Raw genomic sequence first — 16108 nt, 5'->3', positions numbered from 1 at the left:
TCTATTGACGTAACTAGATCAGTTTTGAAATACCAGTATTGTTTTGTGTGATATTTAAGTTAAATTTTCTGTCTTCTAAACTATGATAAACAAAGAAATAAAATTTGGACAGTATCATTTTAGCAGTAACAAAAATCAATGTGTAAAGTCTCAACAAAATCGGAAAGTATCTCAAGTAGTTCACTTAGATTCATATGGAGTGTAACTATTCGTAGCGTTATACTGTCAGGCTGAGTTACTGTCACAGGCGGCATCTGACACTGATGCGTCAGCTGCGTCCTGACTAAAGGAGAAACAAGAAAAGACAATCGAATATCCTGCAGCCACTGGACCGGTAGCGCTCACTGCTCCATACTGTACAGCATCCTTGATAATATTGAATAACTTGCTACGTTACAATGCCGACCGTAGTAACATTCGAAATATGAATATTTCGAACGCCACAAGTGTCACACGAAGATAGGTTTCTCACAGCGACATTTGTTCATATGATTCTCACTCAGGAAAGAAACATCGTTAAGGAGAGACGGTGGCAGAAATAATGAAAAATTTACAAATTATTTTTATTTGCTTATTTGATGGTAAATATAATTGAGATTATTATCCCAAATTTTTTCCTTGAAATTCGAACTACAAATGGCATAAAAAATTAAAAACCTAAGCAGTGTAATGCGCCAAGCCCACTTTTCAATGTACCAGATGGAGGAAAAATTTTATTGCAGAATTTGGCCTGTGAACCTAGAAAATGTAGCTTAGTAGGCTTTGATTTTTTGTATACATAACAGCAGTGTTGTAAAGAAGGTTGTGGAGCCATTTTCGGGTTCAATCAGTGTGGTATAGAAGGCTGTGGAGTGTTGTAAACAAATTTTTTGCTGTTCAGTGGAATTCGAGTGATGCTTGATTTATTGTGCCATTGTTTGTGAAAGGTTGAATCTGTTGATCCCTTTTTACAATGCCTAGGCCTGGTAAAGTATTTAAAAATATAGAAAGTTCCATATTTCCAATATAAAGCGAAAAACTGACATTGAGGATAGGGTCGTGCCTGCAGATGCAAACATTAGCTTGTCTCCAAGTGCATCTAAAATGAAACTTGGACAGGGATTGTGTCAGAAGAAACAAATCATGACAGAAATACAGGTTTCAGATTTATGGATCTGGAAATGGTGGCAGAAGCACTTAGAAAAGCCTGCAAGTGCTCTGTTTGTGGAGAAAATGTGGATTTGGTTGATGATGGAAAGAGTGAAGGTTTGGTTTGCACATTGCACATTTTGTGTCAAAACTGTAATGCTGACAGGCCATTCAAGACATCAAAGGGCAGTAATAGAATCTATGAGGCCAATATGAGATTTGCTTATGGACTAAGGTGTATAGGGATTGGAAGAGATGATGGAAACCTTTAATGTGGTATTATGAACATTCCCGGTCCTCCCCTAAAATTTTCTGCAATGAATACTGCTCTCCTCAATGCAGTTGGAAGTAAGAGAAGAGAGCATGAAAATGGCAGTCCTGGGGGCAATTCAAGAAAATTGTGAAGCAACTAATAGCAATGATATGCCAGTTTCCTGTGACAGATCCTGGATGAAGAGGGGGGCATACTTCACTGCATGTAGTTCCCATAATCATTAGTGTCAACACTGGAAAAGTATTAGACTTAGAAGTGATGTCTAAATATTGCTCTGCATGTTCCTTGCAAAAGAAATATGTATATTGATGCAGGTAAAGAAACAGAATGGCAAGAAGCCCATAAAGCTGTTTGTAGCACAAATTATGCAGGCTCCAGTGGTGGGATGGAAGCTGCAGCTATGAAATTCATTTTCCACAGATTTTTGAAAAAAGTATGGAGTAAGATATGTACAGTATTTCGGAGATGGAGACAGGTGCTTTCAAGAATGTAGTTAAAAGTCAGCCCTATGGAAAAGATTGCACTATTGAAAAACTGGAGTGCTTAGGCCATATTCAGTAGAGGATGGGTGGACTACTCTGAAGACTTGTTACAGACAATAAAGGCAAGCTACTAGAGGATGGGAAGCCACTGGGAGGCAAAAACAGACTAACAAAGAATAGAATTGGCAGCCTACAAATCTATTATGGTGCTGCAATTAGAAGTAACCTCACAAGCTTGGACAGTATGAGGAAAGCAGTATGGGCTGTTTGGTATCATTACTTGTCGACAGACACTATACCTCAACATGGCTTCTGTTCTAATGAATGGTGCAAATTTTTGAAAAGTAAGGAATGTGGGGGAGCATATACCCATAAAAATAACCTTCCTTATGAGGTTCCAATGGCCATTAAACCAACTTTTAGAGCACTGGCTTCACCAGAACTGCTAGAAAAATGTCTGCATGGGAAAACACAGAACCCAAATGAAAGTTTCAATGCTCTTATTTGGAAAAGATGTCCAAAGACTGTTTGTTTCCAATTTGGTGGTGAAGATTTCTGCTTTGGAAGCTGCAGCAGTGTTTAAAGATGGGAATGTGGTAAGACTTCACATCCTCAGCAAGTTTGGCTTTACACTTGGAGTCTTCACTGAGCAGATACTGCAGATCATCGGTAAGTAAAGATTCGCGAAGGCGGAGACTTCAGTCCAGAACATACAAAAAATTGCTAGGCAAAGGAGCAGAGAAGATAAAAGAGCTGTAGAGGATGATGAGGAAGAAATGGAATATGGATATAGGCACTTTTAGCTGAGGTATGACAGATTTTTTTTTTTTTTTTTTTTACGTTTCATCCAAACTTTAAAATGATTTTTCTGTAACTCAATGTTTTCTGCTTTCAGGAACACATGTATTAGAAACTACTGGAAGGATTGCAATGAAACTTGGCACACCTATTCTTTTACTTTGAAGCAATATTTAAGTGGAACAAAATTGTAATCGAGATATTATACACAGTTTTGTGATTGATAATATATTGAAAAGTTTGCTTGTAAAAAATGCTCAAATCCAAAATATCACAGAAAATAATAGTATTAATTTACCAAAAAGTTGCAGCACGTAATTGTACACCTATTAGTGTAGATTATTTTACCATTAAAAAAATTTGCTAAATTTGCCTCGAAATTATGAAAAAGTGTATCTTAAAATAAAAATACAATAAAAAATTCAAAATTATCTCACTGCCTTAGATTGTTATTAAAAATTCTGAATTTAAAAAAAAATTATATTAGATCTCTATACATAAGTGTCCAAACTTTCAATGAGATTGAACAAAAAATGGCAAAGATATGGATTTACAAAAATATCAGTGCAAGACTGCCACCATATCCCCTTAACATTGCTGAAGATTTCACAAATTGGCAATAATTTCACAGCAAACCTCGCATAACGAATCACTTTTCCGAAACCCGGCACTTATAGTTGATTATTAATTAATATACGCCGCAGAAATTTCAGCGAAATAATTTTAGATAACTTTTCCATTCATTCATTTTTTTAATTCATTCACCTGACACACAATTAGTAGAGAAATAAGGACAACGTTATTTTTATATACACTGTGAAACATTTGTATATCAGTCTTTTACGGAAGTGGATAGATGAATGGAAAACTAAACAAAATATCAATAATAATCAGGTTTCGAAAACAGCGCGTAAAGGTCAAAAGTGTGAAGCTGTAATGCTGACCAATGCGCCAACTACATTGATGAAGCAAAACATTATAACCAACTGTTTAACAGTTTGTTTGTCCATCTTTGGAACGAAATACATTACTGTTTCTGCATATCGGGGAACCGACAGTTTGTTGGCAGGTTTGTGGAGGTACGTGGCATTAGACGTCTACACACGCCGCTGATGGCGCCTGATAGCGACCCACATGGGTTCCATTGGATTTCCTCAAGCGAATTTGGTGGCCGAACATGGATGTGTTCGCTATAATGATCCTCAGACCACTGAAGGACGATTTTGCCTCCGAGACACATACTGCTGAAAGATGACATCGCCGTCGGGGAAGACATCAAGCATGAAGGGGGATGCAGGTGGTTTGCAGCTGTCAGCGTGTCTTCGATTGCCACCGTAGGTCCCATATAAGCGCAGGAGAAGTCTCCCATAGCACAGTACAGCTCCCACCAGATTGCGTCTGTGGCGCGAACCACGTTTCCAGCTGCAGTTCACCCTGATGACGACGTTTGTGGAGGCGACCAGCGATCTAATGCAGCAAAAATGTGATTCGCCCGAAAAGCCAACACGTTTCCATTGGTCGACGATGGAACCCCGGTGCTCTCGTCCCCACTGCAGTAGTAACTGACGATGGCGTTGGGTCAACATGTGAACACGTAAGGGTGGTCTTCTGCAGGCTAAGTGTTCAACAATGTACGATGAACGTTGAAACACTTGTGCGTGCTCCAGTACTGTGCTCCTTCGGCAGAGATGACGCACATCACCATCTGTCCTACTTCACAGATCAGACAAGCTTCCGAACCCTACGTTCTGTGGAGAGTCGTAGACGTCCAACCATTTACCTCCTAGTGGTAGTTTCACTGTCCTTCTACCTCATTTCGCAGCTCCGTGTGAACATTCGACCACCTTCGCCGTTTTCGAAATACTAGTTCACAGACTCTACGTAATAATAATCGGTCCTATGTGAAAGTCGCTTATCTCAATGGATTTCCCCATTTACAACCAATATCTTGGCTAGAGTGACCCTTCGTACATGTGTGCTCCGTTCACATAATTTTGTTACAGCGTCACGTGCTCACAACGCGACTAGGCGGCATCAAACGCCGCGGTGGACAGTGATCATTACGTTTTGGCTGGCAGTGTATTTAGACGCTAAAGGACACAGAAAATACTCGAAAACCGTCGTTTCCTCAGAGACATATGAAAATCTACCGATAAGCTGAGGCATGTGTTCGGTAATTTTGAGCGCTCTTCCACTGAGCGGAGTGTCTCGGAACTCGTCCCCCCCCCCCTACCCCCCTACCTTAGCTGAGTAACCAGCGCCTATGACCACAATGCAGCGGGCCTGGGTTCGATTCCCGGCCGGGTCGGAGGTTTTCCCCGTTCCGGAGCTTTGTGTTGTGTTGCTCTCATCTTCATTTCGTTATCGTCGATACGCAAGTCACTCAATGTGGCATCAACTGAAAAGACTAGCTCCTGGTTATCAACGTTATACAATCATTTCATTTGAGTTTTTCCAGGAAAATCGGATTGCGAGTGAGTGTTCTCCTCGTGACATTACCATCAGCGTGGCCAGGTCACGTGTCGCGTGTTGCGATGGCCGAGGGCTCGGACTCTGCAGCTGCTGGCCGCTGCCATGCTTTATGCCAAAGGGTGTACATCAAGTGCCTGTGTTTGACTTGGGAAGTATGAACATGTAATGAGACTCTGTCAATGCTATGCATATGATCTATCATTGTTATTATTATTATTAAATACATGTTCATTAAGGTGTTAGTAGACACACGAATCGGAATTTTTTGATGTGTTTCTACTGAGATTCGTCATTGGTTTCAAAGAGGTGCTCTTTAAAAAGCCTGAGCCATAAAATAGGTTGAGCAATGTTCTCATAATGGGCTTGTTCGGATCATTTTAAGGAGGCTGTCTCCCACTAAGTTTGTTATGTGACAGCTAATAATGTGGTGGCGTGTTTGTCGCTGTCAGTTGTAGTTTATCATGTAGTGAAATAGAAGTGGATACATTCTGTGAATTATTATGGGTGCATGGGTGGAGGTTATACTCAACAACCGAGCTAGGATAATAATTGGCTCCTTTTACCAACCTCCCGACTCAGCAGCATTAGTGGCAGAACAACTCAGAGAAAATCTGGAATACATTTCACATAAATTTCCTCAGCATCTTATAGTCTCAGGTGGAGATTTCAATTTACCAGATATACACTGGGACACTCAGATGTTTAGGACGCGTGGTAGGGACAGAGCATCGAGTCACATTATGCTGAGTGCACTGCCCGACAATTACCTCGAGCAATTAAACAGAGAACCGACTCGTGGAGATAACATCTTGGACATACTGATAACAAACAGACCCGAACTTTTCCACTCTGTATGTGCAGAACAGGGAATCAGTGATCATGAGGTCGTTGCAGCATCCCTGAATATGCAAGTAAATAGGAATATAAAAAAAAGGGAGGAAGGTTTATCTGTTTAGCAAGAGTAATAGGAGGCAGATTTCAGACTACCTAACAGATCAAAACGAAAATTTTTGTTCCGACACTGACAATGTCAGGTGTTTATGGAAAAAGTTCAAGGCAATCGTAAAATGGCTTTTAGACAGGTACGTGCCGAGTAAAACTGTGAGGGACGGGAAAAACCCACCGTGGTTCAACAACAAAATTAGGAAACTACTGCGAAAGCAAAGAGAGCTTCACTCCAAGTTTAAACGCAGCCAAAACCTCTCAGACAAACAGAAGCTAAACGATGTCAAAGTTAGCGTAAGGAGGGCTATGCGTGAAGCGTTCAGTGAATTCGAAAGTAAAATTCTATGTACCGACTTGACAGAAAATCCTAGGAAGTTCCGGTCTTACGTTAAATCAGTAAGTGGATCGAAACAGCATATCCAGACACTCTGGGATGATGGCATTGAAACAAAGGATGTCATGCGTAAAGCTGAAATACTAAACACCTTTTTCCAAAGCTGTTTCACAGAGGAAGACCACACTGCAGTTCCTCGCACGAATGAAAAAAATGGCTGACATGGAAATAAGTGTCCAAGGAATAGAAAAGCAACTGAAATCACTCAACAGAGGAAAGTCCACTGGACCTGACGGGATACCAATTCTATTCTACACAGAGTACGCGAAAGAACTTGCCCCCCTTCTAACAGCCGTGAACCGCAAGTCTCTAGAGGAACGGAAGGTTCCAAATGATTGCAAAAGAGCACAGGTAGTCCCAGTTTTCAAGAAGGGTCGTCGAGCAGATGCGCAAAACTATAGGCCTATATCTCTCACATCGATCTGTTGTAGAATTTTAGAACATGTTTTTTGCTGGCTTATAATGTCATTTCTGGAAACCCAGAATCTACTCTATTGGAATCAACATGGATTCCGGAAACAGTGATTGTGTGAGACCCAACTCGTATCATGAGACCCAGAAAATATGAGATACAGGGACCCAGGTAGATGCTATTTTCCTTGACTTCCGGAAGGCGTTCGATACAGTTCCGCACTGTCGCCTAATAAACAAAGTAAGAGCCTACGGAATATCAGACCAGCTGTGTGGCTGGATTGAAGAGTTTGTAGCAAACAGAACACAGCATGTTGTTCTCAATGGAGAGATGGAGAGACGTCTACAGACGTTAAAGTAACCCCTGGCGTACCACAGAGGACTGTTATGGGACCATTGCTTTTCACAATATATATAAATGACCTAGTAGATAGTGTCAGAAGTTCCATACGGCTTTTCGCAGATGATGCTGTAGTATACAGAGAAGTTACAGCATTAGAAAATTGGAGCGAAATGCAGGAAGATCTGCAGCCGATAGACACTTGGTGCAGGGTGTGGCAACTGACCCTTAACATAGACAAATGTAATGTATTGCGAATACATAGAAAGAGGGATCCTTTATTGTATGATTATATGATAGCGGAACAAACACTGGTAGCAGTTACTTCTATAAAATATCTGAGAGTATGCGTACGGAACGATTTGAAGTGGAATGATCATATGAAATTAATTGTTAGTAAGGCTGGTGTCAGGTTGAGATTCATTGGGAGAGTCCTTAGAAAATGTAGTCCATCAACAAAGGAGGTGGCTTACAAAACACTCGTTCGGCCTGTACTTGAGTATTGCTCATCAGTGTGGGATCCATAGCAGGTCGGGTTGACAGGGGAGATCGAGAAGATTCAAAGAATAGCGGCGCGTTTCGTCACAGGGTTATTTGGTAACCATGATAGCGTTACGGAGATGTTTAGCAAACTCAAGTGGCAGACTCTTCAAGAGAGGCGCTCTGCATCGCGGTGTAGCTTGCTGTCCAGGTTTAGAGAGGGTACGTTTCTGGATGAGGTATCGAATATATTGTTTCCCCCTACTTATACCTCCCGAGGAGATGACGAATGTAACATTAGAGAGATTCGAGCGCGCTCGGAGGCTTTCCGGCCGTCGTTCTTCCCGCGAACCATACGCGACTGGAACAGGAAAGGGAGGTAATGAGAGTGGCACGTAAAGTGCCCTCCGCCACACACCGTTGGGAGGCTTGCGGAGTATAAATGTAAATGTAGATGTAGAAGATTTTTGTCTTTTAACAAATGTTAGTAATTTTAGACATAATTTCTAAAAACGAAGGGAGAAAGCGAAAACAGGGATAGCACTATATGAACTGTCAGAGCAAATAAAAGCACACTGAATGGTATAAAAAGGTAGAAATAATTTCCAACGACTTCTGTGTTGTAACCAAAAGCGTCTGTAGTGCTACACCACAAGTAATTTTTATTTGTGATTTTTTATATTGTAGTGAACGAAGAGCCTTCCGTGTGTACCTATTAATCAGATGTAGGTTGTGTGTTGGCATTGGATCTCAGAGTAGCAAAACGCCCAGAGAGTTCAGCAGAACTGTACCACAACTTGACCTCCTGTTCCAGGCACACAGTCGCCTCACGGACAGGGGAGTGCGCGCATCACCGACGGCAAAGCCGCTAGGCTCGGCCAGTTCCCACACCAGGCTCTCGTCCTCGGCGACGGGACCCACATTTGCGGCGGCTCGCTCATCACCAAAACTGCAGTCCTCACCGCCGCCTACTGCACCGTCAAGTGAGTGGCGGCGGCAGCGGCAGCTGGGCGAGGACAGCGCTTGTCTAGCGTGCGCAACAAGGGACGCCGCTCAGTGATGTAATGTCTCATTTAGGAGGCTGCAGATGTACACAACTGGCCATTAAAACTGCTACACCATGAAGAAATGCAGATGATAAACGGGTATTCATTAGACAAATGTATTATACTAGAACTGACATGTGACTACATTTTCACGCAATTTGGGTGCATAGATCCTGAAAATCTGTACCCAGAACAACCACCTCTGGCCGTAATAACGGCCCTGATACGCCTGGGCATCGAGTCAAACACAGCTTGGATGGCGTGTACAGGTACAGCTGCCCATGCAGCTTCAACACGATACCACAGTTCATCAAGAGTGGTGACTGGCGTATTGCAACGAACCAGTTGCTCGGCCACAATTGACCAGACGTTTTCAATTGATGAGAGATCTGGAGAATGTGCTCGCCAGGGCAGCAGTCGAACATTTTCTGTGTCCAGAAAGGCCCGTACAGGACCTACAACATGCGGTCGTACATTATCCTCCTGATATGTAGCGTTTTGCAGGGATCGAAAGAAGGGTAGAGCCACAGGTCGTAGCACATCTGAAATGTAACGTCCACTGTTCAAAGTGCCGTCAATGCGAACAAAAGGTGACCGAGACGTGTAACCAATGGCACCCCATACATTCATGCCGCGTGATACGCCAGTATGGCAATGACGAATACACGCTTTCCAATGTGCGTTCACCGCGATGTCGCCAAACACGGATGCGACCATCATGATGCTGTAAACAGAACCTGGATTCATCCGAAAAATTGACGTTTTGCCATTCGCGCACCCAGGTTCGTCGTTGAGTACACCATCTCAGGCGCTCCTGTGTGTAATGCAGCGTCTAGGGTAACCGCACCCACGGTCTCCGAGCTGATAGTCCATGCTGCTGCAAACGTCATCGAACTGTTCGTGCAGATGGTTGTTGTCTTGCAAACGTCCCCATCTGTTACTCAGGGATCGAGACGTGGCTGCACGATCCGTTACATCCATGCGGATAAGATGCCTGTCATCTCAACTGCTAGCGATACGAGGCCGTTGGGATCTAGCACGGCGTTCCGTATTACCCTCCTGAACCCACCGATACCATATTTTGCTAACAGTCAATGGATATCGACCAACGCGAGCAGCAATGTCGCGATACGATAAACCGCAATTGCGATAGGCTACAATCCGACGTTTATCAAAGTCGGAAACGTGATGGTACGCATTTCTCCTGCTTACACGAGGCATCACAACAACGTTTCACCAGGCAACGCCGGTCAACTGCTGTTTGTGTATGAGAAGTCGGTTGGAAACTTTCCTCATGTCAGCAAGTTGTAAGTGTCGCCACCGGCGCCAACGATGTGTGAATGGTCTGAAAAGCTAATCATTTGCATATCACAGCATCTTCTTCCTGTTGGTTAAATTTCTCGTCTGTAGCACGTCATCTTCGTGGTGTAGCAATTTTAATGGCCGGTAGTGTATGTACACAGAAATTTAATTAAATACCAAGCTACATACAACATATTAATAAGCAAAAGGAAGCATAATGAAAAATTATACGAGACGTGTAAGCTAAGGACAAACGACAAAATGCCGTAAGAAATGTCAAATAATTTTCTTTGCAGAGTAAATCATTAAGGGTAACAGAATAAACGATGTCTATGAATTTAAACAAAGTATGGAAATATCTGCAGACGGATGTAATGACCAAATGTATGAGTCGCCACTGAGCTACCTAATGCAATTAGTTTTAAGTTAGTTTTAAGGATTTTTTTTTTCTTTCAGCGACCAGTGCATCGTCACAGCGCAGAAGAAGAGAGAGTAGTAGGTACCAAATGAAGAAACAGGCCGCACCTCGAGTAAACAGTTTAGTTATAAGAATATTTATACAAAGGTCATAAGGCAAATGGCAAATGAAATATGCTTCCTCGCAGTATACCTCCGTGAGAATTATCAGTACCTATTCGCTGCAGAGTACAAATAAACATTTAAGGATGAGATTTTACAAAAACCAATTAATTTTTATTGTGTCACGTGACACTTAACTAAACGTGAATTGAAGTAAATAACAGTAGCATATGATGAAAAAACATGACATAATGTGAATGATTAGTCGGTACACATTATTTCCATGAAACAAAAGTTTCTTCGAAACTAGTTCATGACTATATGAGTAACATTTCCTCATAAATTCTTGAACCAGTACTTGAGTATTTCCTTTCTTCCCTCCCAAACGAAAGAGGTGGCGCCAAGCATAGTTAGGTCAGCAATGCGTAAAGTTTTGGTCCTATTTCCAATGCTTTTTCCCTCCTTCATCTAAGGGAGGAATGAACTCCCATAACTGATAAAAGCCTATCTGTAAAATGAAGTATAAATGTATCATTTGCTTATATTGTATCAAGATAATGCGTATTTAAATAATTTATATATGTGATGTGAATGAAGAGAAGTTGAAACTAACAAAAAAAAGCTGTAGTAACAGAACCCAGTTAATGAAAATCTGATGACGTTTTAAAACTTGAGAAATTTATGTTCATGGTATAAGAAATTGCTGGAGTGTCAGCCATAGATATAAGTTATTGTGTTACGTATATTGTTGTAACTCAATACTGGTATGACTTTTCACTGGAAACCAAACTCCATAGGAATAAATGAACTATGAAGATAAGCAATTTATACTATGTTTTGGATGGCTACATGTATCTTTCAACAAGTGGATGGTCAAGATGAGTGACATGAACATGTGTGTGCAACCAAATAATTCCTGAGTGTCGTTGCTCACATTAACAAGTGAACTGCCTGGGGGATGTTTCCAGAATAAAATTTTCACTCTGCAGCTGGGTGTGCAGTGGCATGAAGTTTAATATATCATTTAGGGGGGCGTTATCAATTACTATAACAATAGATAATTCAATATGTTAACATTATAGGTTTTTTAATCTGAAGACATAACTGATAATAACTAGTCTGGATAACAACATACAAGAATGCAGTGTAGTGTTCTATCATAATAATATGAAATCAAAACATCTTAACAGAAAGACCAAAAGAATGAATCACATAATGACAAAAGTTAACATGGAAAGTTTAAAACAGGCTTAAAACGTAATATCCAACCTTGTAAACACATTAAAGTTTGAAGGTTGAGACATAACCAAACGTATTGTAGGAGGTGGGGGAAATGGTGCCCAAGACGAAATAGGGGTGGAAGCGTTGGAAATGGGCCAGAAAGCGGAAGGGAAAGGGGGAGGTAATTAATGGGTAACAGACTGCTACGTAACTGATATCCTAAATATGAAGAAAAATCAAACTTGCTAACATCAAAATTTAAAACACTGTCTTAAGAAAGGACATATCAATGCATTGTAGTACCAGTATGAGGTGAAAAAGTTTTATAACTTTTAAACTCTTTTGAAACTACTGCAATACCAAATTACTACCTAGCAGGGCCTAATCATCCATAAAATACAGAATATTGTGCACCAGAAACCACCACAAGAATCATAAATGTCACTGCATATCTAAAACTTTTACACAATTATTTAAATACTTATTACTTTTCAAATCAGCCTATTCATTTTAGATCCCATCATAATGTCTCATCATGTAAAACATATTTCAGTCTCTTGTAATAAATTCGTTCCTAGTTTTCTCTAGATTTGTGTAACAATTCCATCTGATCATTTATATTACTGAGACAGTATTTGCGAGTCTTTAGAAGTGCTGCTAGATCTCATGTATTACTTGGTGAAGAATGCTCTTCAGAACTTGTTCTTAGTTTTTTTACAGTCTGACCTGTGAAAAATTTGTCATGCTGAATACCTTCATTCTTACATACCCCAGATTAGTCCAATCTCTATATTGTGCTATACTTTCATGCCAATGTAACTGAAAAGAGATCATAGCATTACCTTGTTCTGAACAGTTGTTTAATTTTCTCTTAAATATTATCATACTAAGGAAGAACCACATAACTAGCCTTCTCATAGCCAAGTGACAACTAGTCTGGCTTTTTGCCTGTACTTTAGTTTTCTTGTTTCGCAACCTGACTGGAATCAAAGTTCTGACATCTGAATGACTATAAAAAAACCACTAGCAGGTATTCAGACATGTCCATATTTACCTTCAAGTATGGCACATTTTGATACTGCTTACTGATTTTTTGGAAAATATATTTCCCTGTTATTGCTGTTGGCTGTAACTCTTGATATTGTATGCTAGATTATTTTAATTTTCCCAATAAATGCAAAATACTTCTGCTTACAGCGTTCTTCAGTAGGTCATTGAGTTTTTTCCTCTGTGTAACGTTTATTTTTAATTCTATTTAGTTTTTTGTGTATCTGTCATCATTAATCTTATTATTAAAATTTGTGGTCCTCAGTTTTACCCTTTTATCCAGATAGGTATTCCTTGCTTGTGGGACATTGTGCATTGAGACATGTGACACACTGCATTGTATGATATATGGTACTCAAAAATTGTGTGTAATAATACCATTGACACATTTGCTTGAATTATATTTCAGTGTCATTTGTGGTAGTTTCCCTTATTGTCATTTAGTTTTTTACTAGTCAGATAATACATTGTAATATGTACATAACATGGCACACACACTCAGATATATATATATATATATATATATATATATATATATATATATATATATATATATATATATATATATATATATAGTGTGCTTCAGAACTGATGGTCAATATTCAGGGATATGACTGGAATGATCATTCGAAACAAAAAAGGCAAATAAATATGAGCTCTAAAAAGCATACCTTTAGAGCTCGGAGCAGTTCTTTATCTTCAATACTGTGAAACACATCTCTTCTACTGGAACCGCTTTGCTTTCCATATTTTGGAAAGTGGTAGTATGTATCAAAACAAGAAAAAAAGTCCAGTAAACACATTCTCTAAAATGCATACCCTAAGAGCTATAAGCTTGAAACACAACTCTTCTAATGAACAAGTGTTCATAACTTTAAAGGCGTGCATGTGTGTGTGTGTGTGTGTGTGTGTGTGTGTGTGTGTAATGTCATAAGTGTGATTAGTTTGAAGTCTTCTTATTCTGCTTTGGTCATATGTTACAACATTATTCTAACAGTTATTATTATGGCTGTTTTATGTTAAAATTCCTTACCACACAAAACAAATCATAACAATATAGCACATAGGATTGTCAGTCTAACAACAGCCGGCTGGATTGTCCGAGCGGTTCTAGGCGCTACAGTCTGGAACCGCGAGAGCGCTGCGGTCGCAGGTTCGAATCCTGCCTCGGGCATGGATGTGTGTGATGTCTCTAGGTTAGTTAGGTTTAAGTAGTTCTAAGTTCTAGGGGACTGATGACCTCAGAAGTTGAGTCCCATAGTGCCCAGAGCCATTTTTTTCTAACAACAGTGGTAAGGAACAACAACAAACCGGAAATCAATGGAAAGACACATGAGCTCAAGTCTTACCTGTTTCAAGCACAGCCTTTCGGATTTGCGCAAAAAAAATCTCTGCACCCAAAGTGCTGTTGCTGGTTGCACTGTTTGATGAAATCCTCATAACAAGCAGACCGTCCAATCTTTTTAAGAGCACAAAGATAATTGCCATCCTGAAACCGTCTAAATCTGGAAACAAGCCTGAAGATTACAGACTTATTACACTTGCGCATCTGCCATAAACTGTTGGAGAGGGCACTCTACAATAAAATAGCACCAACTATCTTCAGAAACATTCTTTTAGAACAGGCTGACTTAAGACCAGACCACAGCTGCAGCAATCAAGTGCCAACATTGTAAACATACATAGAGAAGGGCTTCAAGCGTCAGGAGAAAACAACAGCCCTGTTTATTGACTTAACATCAGCATATGATACAGCATAGTGCAAACGAATGCTTCTAAAGTTCTTAAGAATAATTCCATGTAAAAGAATTGCACAGATATTCAATAACGTTCTGTCCAACAGGAAATTACAAATCCATGTAAATGGTCAAGTAACCAAAGTGTACAATGTAACTGACAGACTACCGCACGGATCTTTATTGGCCCCACTACATTTCAAATTATATGTTGCCAACCGGCCAAAAATGAAAGCGAGAATATTTATTTATGCTGATGACATCTATTAATTTTACAGCTTCAGAAACGACTCTCACTTAGGATTATGAGGTTTTTTTTATGTACAGCAACTCAAAGTAAATGAAAATGAAAGTCGAACTTCCACCTTCCATCTAAGTACCAGGCATATGGGCCATAAACCACAAATTGTATTCTGAAATCAGTTGCTGTCAAATTATCCATCCCTAAAATATCTTGATGTGACCCTGAATCGATATAGGACACACCTAACATGAACAGCCTCAAAAATGAGAACAAAAAAGCAATGCACAACACAAATTATGTGGAAGAAGTTGGGGAGCTAAGGCAGGACTTCTGAAAACAGCTGAACTCTCACTTGTTTATTCTGTTGGTGACTATGGATGCCCAGTACGGCTAAATAGTGCTCATACAGACATGATTGATACAAAGCTGAATGTGGCAATAAGAATAATATGTGGCACAATAAAATCCACACCCTGGAATGGCTATCTGGTCGAACCATGGAAGACACAAAGTCAATCTCCATTGGAAAAGGAATGGGAGACATGATGCAGAAATTCCGAGCTGCCACTACATCAAGACTGTGCTGTCACTCAAAGGCAACAACTTAGATCTAGGAAACCCCCTTGTAGACTCGGAAAGAGGTTCACTTCTGAACGATTCCATCTAGAAACAGCGTGGTGGAAGTAGTGGTTTGCAGAACTCGGGATGGCTTAGTGTGGAACATACATGAGTTCCTCCAGGGTCCCAACAGACCTAGGAGCTTGTGGACCATCCTAAATCGCATTATGCACCAAGTGCAGAAGATGGCAGGACTTGAAGTACAAGTAAGGAACAGCTGAAAGTACCGAGTGTACCTGTGGACAACAGTGACAAAAGATGCACTTCATAGTCATGGAATGTACTCTATGGTAATGTGCTGAACTCTGTTCAGCATACATTAGGTACCTGAGGACGCAGCCTCGTGAATGGCAACTTTAGATATCCACCTACAACCAACTGATAGCAAATATTTAAAAAAACTTTCCTGTCTTTTCTTATCTTAAACTTTATCCATTCTTTGCATTAAAATTAGCTTATTAGCTTTTTTCTTTAATACATAATTCATACAAGTGATTTTATAATTTTTTCTGATCTCATGGATAAAATTGTCTTATCGACTTAGTAGAAGGCATTCCTAATCAAGAACGAATGTAATTTATTTTATATCTACGTTGTTGTTGTTGTGGTCTTCAGTCCTGAGACTGGTTTGATGCAGCTCTCCATGCTACT

The 16108-nt window shown here is 40.2% G+C and overlaps 1 protein-coding gene across 1 annotated transcript in view; it reads left to right on the top strand.

Annotated features, from left to right (window-relative positions):
• The window catches only part of LOC126106278 (trypsin 3A1-like), a 112123-nt gene that overhangs the window by 47255 nt on the left and 48760 nt on the right, over positions 1 to 16108 (top strand). The window contains exon 3 of the mRNA XM_049912500.1: positions 8539 to 8707. Coding sequence (XP_049768457.1) covers positions 8539 to 8707 — 169 coding nt within the window. The remainder of the gene's footprint in view (positions 1 to 8538; positions 8708 to 16108) is intronic.

This window comes from Schistocerca cancellata, chromosome 10 (assembly GCF_023864275.1).
Source record: "Schistocerca cancellata isolate TAMUIC-IGC-003103 chromosome 10, iqSchCanc2.1, whole genome shotgun sequence".
Classification (NCBI taxonomy): domain Eukaryota; kingdom Metazoa; phylum Arthropoda; class Insecta; order Orthoptera; family Acrididae; genus Schistocerca; species Schistocerca cancellata.
Note: the sequence above shows the minus strand (reverse complement) of the source record. Positions and strands in the feature narration are given on the sequence as shown.